Here is an 8,491-nt window from a genome sequence, read left to right as displayed (position 1 = left end):
CCCCAATCAAAAGTCAAACTTTTTCTCTTTCTATCTTATGGACTTTGCGTGGGACAAAAAATCACCAAATACACGTCGTACAATCTTATTGTAAATTTTGAAATTTGTCATTTATTCCAGTCAAAAATGTAGAGATTTAACAACCAAGCAAAACAAATAATTTTAAATGTCTTAGACTATCTTGACAGAAACCAAGATGTTTTGGAATTTAAAAAAAAGGAAGACAGAACTGGCCGCAGAAATGTTGAAAATTTCAGAAAGATCTGTCTACAGGCTACAAAAAAGTCCAGGTTTAAGTGACTTTGAATACAAGAAAAATATGTTTTCTATGATTACACACATAAAGACAAAAGTGAATCCTGCAGATTTAATGTCACTTCGGGAGATTATCTATAAAATGGTTGTTTCTAAAGAATACATTATAATTAAGTTACTGCACCATCGAGTAATGGAAGAGATTCCCGATTTAATGTTAGTCCTAAATCGGTAACCAACTAGATAAGGAAAACTGGTTTCAAATTTAAGAAAACTAATAACAACATATTTTTGATGGAACTTCGTTCAGTTAAATTAAAAAGAACAAATGTTTTACGTGAATACCACCAACGCAGAGGAAAAAATTTATACGAACCTTTTTTTCTGGATCAAACCTGGGTATTTAGTAAGGGTAGCATATGCAAAAAGACATGGCAAGACGGTTCAGTAAACACTGCTCTTGCAAAAACTGGAAAAAACTGCAGATACATTGTGGTTCACGCTGGAAATAAAAACGGTTTTGTTGAAGGAGCTTCTTTAATTTTTAAAGCTAATAGCAAATTGGGAGACTATCATGACAACGTGAACCAGGAAAATTTTGAAAAATGGTTCAAAGAACAGTTGATACCAAGTTTGCGGGAACCATTTCTTTTTGTGATAGATAACGCAAGTTATCATAGTAGATTTGAGGTGACAATTTAGTCTTAATATATTGTAATAAAACTTTACTTTATTTGTAGGAAGAAATTCCTCGAAAGAGTTGGACAAAGACAAAAATGATAACATATTTAAATGGGATTGATTATGCACCCAAGACCATGAAAGACCAAATCTGGGGAATATTGGTTAACAAACAATCCCAAAAACGTTATCATTTAGACTTACACACCCAACATCATGGGCATTGGGTATTGAGGCTGCCACCTTATCACTGCCATTTCAACGCTATTGAAATGGCATGGTCGGAAGTTAGAAGAAATAATGATAAGATCATTCCAAGAACCTGATCTTCCTCTAATGATGTTTGTGCAACTTGGCATAATGTGATTGATCAAGTTCCGGCTATGCATTGGAACAATTTCGTTAAACATACTGATAAAATAATAAATTGTGCTTGGGGAAATGAACAAATTTTAGATATTTCTGAACAGAATGAAATTATTATTAATGTTAATAATTCGGATGATAGTGAGAGTGGAAGTGAGAATGATAATGATAACAGTAGCCTTGAAGATTTAGATGTTGATATGTTATAACTTGAAACTTTTTCTTATTAAAGCTTCCGTTTTTTCGTTTTTTAATGAAGTTTATGTAATTAAGTAAGTCCAGTTTATCAAAACTTAAAAATTCAATTTACAAAACATTTCTCTTATTGACTTTCTTTTTTTAGTATCTTTTTATAATTGCGGATTTGAAATTTAGATTTATCCATAGCAACATATTCGTAACATATAAGAAATCACCTACGAAAAGGTAGTAAAAAATGTCACATTCTAAGTGTTTTTGACAAGGGGTATTTCCACGAGTATATTATATTTTTTTACTAAGTTACGAGTATATTATATGTTCTGCTAATTTTTTGCCATTTCTTTTACGTGCCCCCCCTAAATTACTAGTCCCATATTTTCACCAAAGATTAACAGACACATGTCACTTAATAATCGTCACTAACCCTGCTGCTTTGTCGTCTTCATAATCACGTTGTAAAACTTTAGTTTAGTTTAGTTTAGTTTAGTAAAAAGTTTAAGGTTCTTGATTGATCTCCACGTTTTCATTGCATATAAACCTCGCCGAACGGTGACTGAAAAAATCCGAAATCAATTTATTTTAAAGTTTCTTCTAAAGTTAAACATAGACCAATAAAAAACAAATCTCTCCGTAGTCACTTGCGAATCGTCGCGTAGCGAACAATTGAAAATCAGTTATCAAGCCGAATTAAGCGATTAAATCCGGTATAAAATCAATTCTCTCCCGTATTAAAACGCCATCAAAATGCTAACGAGGCCTGTTAAAAAGATCACTCGAATCGGGCGGTTCCGAACACTAATACCAACCTAATAAAAAGTAATGTCTGTGGAGAACCGTACCAGAAATTGATAATTCCGACGAATGCGGGCGAACCAAAACCGCAGAGTCCTCCATAAAAGCGACCATCAGAATAACAGCAGTCATCTCAATATCGACTGGCAGTGCCTACTGAGATATAACTTCGGTTTTTGGCAGCCTTAATACGGGATCTGCATATTCATGTGAATGGATGGAAAAGGAGGGAGCGCGGCAAACGCGGCCGCATTGAGAGGGAAAAGGACGGAGGAAAAGTATGGATCAAAACGTCGCAACTGAATTCCTAATCCACTGTCCGAAGCTAAGCCGAAAGCGGAGGACTATGGGAAATATAGAGGCTTAATTCGAGCGACTGTTTCATTCTCTTCGCGTTATTTATTAACTCTATATGTGTGCATCTCTTGTCGATAGCGCGCGGTCAGCGGGTGCGAGAGAGATGGCCGGACGTGGACGTTGTCGATGCGAGGTGACGGCTGATATCTGCAGTTTTGCAGGCGATTTTCGGAGGTTTTTCTTTTTCGAGAGGGCCATTACACATGCTGGAAATGCACCTGAAGTGATATCGTGTCGGGCAAATTTTTACGATGACATCGGCTTCAGTATTTAATCTCGGACATTAATTAAAAACAAGGAAAGTTGTTTACGCAGAACTGGGTTTGCAGTATTAAAGTTGTTTTTGGGAAGTTGGTAATTTGCAAACTCAGAGCAATGGTGCCATATTAAATCGTACCTAATTATCAAATTTTTGTGATAGATATCAATATAGTTCAAAGCTTTCAAGAATGTTTTGCACATTCAGTGATCTATGAAATGATGATAGACGCTTTTATCAACGATTTTTCTTAACTAAATTTGTGACATCACGTTAATGTAAACAGTAATCAAACATTGCAACTTACTCGAGCTACTATTGAAATTCAGGAGGTATTGTTATTAAATCACGTTGGATGTCTATCTAAATTGAAAAACCACCTATTTTCTATAGACCCCTCTACACTACCAGAAGGTTTGTGAAAGATCAGCAGTTTCGTGCAGAAGAGTCTATGGACGTGTATTTTTTCAAGGCTCAGTAACTGGCTGATGAAAAACATGATTTCGGTTACCTTAAATAGGATGGAGCAACAGCACATACAGAAGATTTAATTGTGGCTTATAGGCAACAGCTTTATGAGAATGTACGTAAAAAGGATCTCTAGGCTAATTTTGTTCTTTGTTGTATAACATTCTACTTCAGTAATTGGGTGATTCTACACGTTGAAATAAATATATATTATTATTGTTATTATTATTAAAAATTATTTATTGACGTCTTAATAATAAAAAAGTTATCGTATACTTTTAACTGATATACTGTTTTTTATTTTGTATGAAAAAGATTGTCAGTTTACAACATAATGGGTTGCAGTTTATGTCGCCAATTAAGCACTTAGCAACAACAAATGAGACAGTTACACAGTCCGAGAGAGGCGTAACAAATCAGTGTCCTCTTGGATGTATGAATCATTTATGAAAACCCTGTACAATGCAATATTAAATATAAAGTTGCTCTGTTTTCAGAATTTGACATAAAGTGAAATCGTCGTCACTGAGTTAATGGGTCAAATACATTATGCATCTATAATACAGTATAATATATATATTAAGATGACGCTATCAAGTTTTTGATGTACCAATATCACCAGGCAGGATATTATTGTTATAAACCGTTTCAGAGATACAGATATAATTCAAGATACAATGTGCACTAGGTACAGATTTTTTTGCAGATGCCGTGTTTAAGCACTGGTTAAAACAGTATCATATCCTTCAATATACATATATATATGTATTTACAGTTTATTTTTTTAGGACCTGGAAATGTTCGCTCAAGCCAAAGTACACATTCCACAGCTAACCCGACAACCCGACAATTTTTATGTGTCAAAAAATTTTGAATCAATGATGCTTGCAAAAAAATAAACGTTAACGAAACGTTTTTTTACTAACCTAAAATTTTTTGTTTCGCTCGTTTATTTTAACATGTAATCTTGGATTACACATTTTATTCGAACTGCAAATATAAACCACGTCACTCTTAGTTTGACTATACAGGGTCGCTAGAATGAAAGAACACTCTTAAATATCCTCTTACGAACCAATTGTACAAATCAACTGAAATTAGGTATAGAGGTACAAGAAGTTGTGCACTAATTATTCTACTACAATACAATTAATACATTCTTGAATATAGCTTTTTTTCTGAATTCACTGATGTAGCATAATTATAGTTCCTTTCTGATTGAAATGGTATAATAAATTATTTTAAATAACAATAAATAAAAAAAGAAAGATGACATAGTTACCTGTGAAAATAATTTTAATTTGTGATGTAAGATGTTTCTTGCATCTAAGCGAAACTGAGGCCATAGAATTATCAATGATTACCGGCTATGGTGGCAAAAGACGAAGTTTTGCTCAAATAGTAACACTTTTCAATGAAATTCATCCTGAGTGAGAAGCTATTACTAGGTCCACGGTTTCAAAAACTCTAGGAAGATTTAGTGAAACTGGAAGTGTTAAAGACCGACCAAAACCTGGCAGGCCAAAAACTGCTACAAATGACAAAAATGCCCTTAATGTCCTCGTAGACGCAACAGAAAATCCCAAAACGTCAGTGCAACAATTAGCACTGAATCACAATGTTAGTAGGAAATCAATTCGAACAATAATAAAAAAGAAAAAGTTTCACCCATACAAAATCCATTTGGTAAAAGAGCTAAACGAAGATGATTTTGATCCTAAAGTTGAATTTACCGAAATTCTTATGAACAGAATAATACAAGATAGAAATTTTATCAACAGGATTTTGTTTTCTAACGAATCTACGTTTTGTTTAAATGGTGAAGTGAACAAACACTACAAGTACTAGTCTGACACAAATCCATACTGTATGGAGCAAATCCAGAATTGCTTCCCAGTTACCAAAATCCGGATTTACCAGCAGAAACTATTTGGTTTCAACAAGATAGTACTCCACCCCCTTTTTGGAGGTAAAGTGCGACGGTACTTAAATGAAACTTTTTCTGGCAGATCGATAGACCGCAGGGGTACTATTGAGTGGCCTGCCAGGTCACAGGATTTGACACCACTTGACTTTTTTGTGGGGCTATTTGAAGAGGAACGCATACGTAACGAAATTGTCCAGAAATTCTCATTAACTCACTACAAAATTTTATTCAGCGTCTTTTTTACTGCCAGGAGAGCATTTTGAGCATCTTTTGTAGAAAAAAGAAGTTTAATTTTGGTTGCTGTTGGTAATGGTTAATTAAAATTGTGCTAGATCTATGAATTAAGAAAAAAAGCTCTATTTAAAAATAAAGCAAAAAATATTTTCTTTGACTTGTACCTAATTTCAGTTGATTTGCAGAATTGGTTCTCAAGATATTTAACTGTTTCCATACATTCTAGCAACCCTGTATTATGTTGCATAATTTCGTCCACGTCTTGAAAAATTAACTATAATATGTTTTATGAAATGACGTCACCGATATTTTTTATTTATTAAACTGTGATCGCTACTGTTTCATCAAATTTAAAAGGTTTTCTATTTCAGGTTTGACATAAAACATAACTCATTTTAGTTTAAATTTGTATTAAACAATCAAAATAGTGATACATTTGAAAGTAAAAAGTGCAGAAGGACACTGCAACCAATAGTCAAAATCAAAATCATTTAATAATAGATCGAGATTATGTTATCAATTTCGTACAGTGAATTAAAAGTAATATCTTTCTTATGTTTTTGCTACCTTCATGATAAAATTAGAATAATTAGAAACATTTTGGTAGGCATCTTACCAAGTACACGGTATTCTTAAAATACATATAATATTTGAGCACAGTCGGTCCAATAGTTTCGAAAATTTTCTAAATTAAGTCGATACAGACAGACGACAGACAACAGATAGACAGACAGGCAGTCAAACGAAAAGAGACCTACTTTTTCATACTATAAGGGTCGCAAAACTTTTAGAAAACATGAAAGTAGCTGTTCGCCGTATTGATCTTACTACAAGATTTCCTTAGCTTACAGTCGAAAAGTAAAAATCAAGTGTTTTATAATGAAGTACTGCTGTGAGACTATTAAATTAACACATAGTATATTTCGTATTACTTTTTCAATTTTTATTTTGAAAAAATAATAAATATTTGGTTGAAAGCAAAAAAAAACTCAAAAAGCTTCAGCCGTGTATCGCTTACCTGAGAAATAAATTTTGGGACAGTCTGCTTTACACTGTGTGAAAAATAAATCTACATGTATCCCAGTTAACCAATGTAAGAAATCTGCCACAAAATTTAGTATATTCCTGACTTGTGGCTTGATTTTCTCTAATTTCATCCATTTTCTTAACTTACTTTTAGGTACTGCCGGTTTTATGGAATATGGGATAACCTTTTCTATGTTTTTTTTTCTTTTCGCGGTAACGTGTTTTGCAACACAAGCTTATTTTGAAACATTTTTATTTTATACAGTTGGTAAAAATTTTCGGTGATAAAAATGTGGTTTAACCCTCCTTGCACATTATTTTAGAGTTTTGTAGTTTTATGGTTGTATTACATTTCCTTTGATCAAATTATGAAAGTATAAGAAAATTTATTTTTCAATGGTTATGTGTGTTTCAAACTACTGCAAAAACAAATCATGAAAAACATATTAATAACTATTATTTGGTCAAAAGAAACATATTTTTCAATTTAACACACACGTTTTTCCGTAAAATACATATGAAGAAACGGACAGAAATGAAAAACTCATCATCTCTTTTTTATTGCCGATCGATTTTTATGTCAATTTCTGATATGAATTAATTGAAAATTATGTTCTTTCTTTTATTTAATATTAAGGAATGACAATATCACTGCATGATATCATTCTGTAAGAAGTAAAAGTATGTTCATCTACTATTCAAACGATAGTATCTAATAAAATGATAACATTTACTTGTTTAAACTTCATCCTAAATTTATTTGAAAAGAAAAGATTTTAAGAGTGTAAAATATTTTTTATTTTTATTATTATTTAGGAGTATTATTTATTTTAAATATTTTAAACGCTTAAAAGTTTTTCTTTTCTAACACAGTTAACATTTGGTAAACCGAGTGAATTTCATTTATTATTATCAGACTTGATTTGGCAGCAACAGTGTAATGGGACCTTAAGTAGTTTACCTAAAATTGTTTCCCCTATAAATTCTTGATTGCAGTTGTAAGCTTACAGACAACACTGTTACCAGTCGATTTCAATAAAATACAATACCAAAATGGTGTGATATTTTGTAATTGGTTCAACTTCAGAAGAAAATATTTACACAGTGTAACACGTTAAGAAGATTAGACTGTGCGAATAAAAGAAAGAATTCTCATATTATGAAAGTCAATAGCTTTTGAAAAGTACTGAATTAAAGTTAGGAATTAATTTTTTGAATGAAACTATGAAATTTGATTTACAGATTGATTTGGCTAGAATTTGTAAGTGAGCTCAAAATTTTAAGCAAAATAGCGACACCAATAATGAAGTCATTACATTTTTGCGCCCTTATTAATCGTGCGTCTTATCAACTAACTTGCAGAAATTTCTTACCAAAAAAAGGAAAGTCAAAAAGTTATTGAAATTATAAGTGAAACGTATAAATTCTACATTTCAGATTCATTTATAACAAAAGTGCGTTGTGGTCCATTTCAAATATGCGAACAGTTAACTAAGTACACACTACATTTGAAGTAATTAGGAAAAAAATTCTGTAAGTTAATTATTAAGTTGAATGGTTGGAACAATTAATAACCAAGGGAGATATCTATGGCAAATGTCTTTATCAACATTTTTCAATTCAGCTTATAATTTTTCCAGTAACAAAAATGGTTTATTTGCACTCTTCCTATAACTTAATCTGAAAAATATTTAAGAGCGAAGATATATTTTAGAATAATTTAAATCCGTTAAAAATTTAATATTTTAGATAGATATATGATTAGCAATAATATCAAGCTGTAAAATTAAATAAATATCCAGTGTTCATTTAACGTTACTAAAATGAAAAAAGTATGTATTATCCAACAATTCATCGTTTTATTAAAGTGTAAAAAATTACAGAGGTATCAAATTTTCGGAAAAAAGGGAAGCGCTGATCTACAT

General features: G+C 31.9%; 1 protein-coding gene across 1 annotated transcript; it reads left to right on the top strand.

The window, feature by feature from the left end:
- Positions 1-397: 397 nt before the first annotated feature.
- LOC135138682 (uncharacterized) lies at positions 398-1,262 on the top strand. Its single transcript, XM_064068660.1, has 3 exons — positions 398-486; positions 612-945; positions 996-1,262. Exons 1-3 carry the CDS (start codon positions 398-400, stop codon positions 1,260-1,262), a joined length of 690 nt encoding a protein of 229 aa, XP_063924730.1.
- The last annotated feature ends 7,229 nt before the right edge of the window (positions 1,263-8,491 follow it).

Source organism: Zophobas morio, unplaced genomic scaffold (genome assembly GCF_036711695.1).
Source record: "Zophobas morio isolate AGI-343-1 ecotype UQ-CSIRO unplaced genomic scaffold, CSIRO_AGI_Zmor_V1 ptg000030l, whole genome shotgun sequence".
NCBI classification, from domain to species: Eukaryota; Metazoa; Arthropoda; class Insecta; order Coleoptera; family Tenebrionidae; genus Zophobas; species Zophobas morio.
Note: the sequence above shows the minus strand (reverse complement) of the source record. Positions and strands in the feature narration are given on the sequence as shown.

Bases quoted from the DNA above. Each gene is read 5' to 3' on its own strand.
- LOC135138682 (XM_064068660.1), top strand. From the start codon at position 398: ATGGTTGTTTCTAAAGAATACATTATAATTAAGTTACTGCACCATCGA. The intron at 487-611 runs GTAACCAACTAG...CCACCAACGCAG, and splicing joins TTAATGTTAGTCCTAAATCG to AGGAAAAAATTTATACGAAC. The intron at 946-995 runs GTGACAATTTAG...CTTTATTTGTAG, and splicing joins GTTATCATAGTAGATTTGAG to GAAGAAATTCCTCGAAAGAG.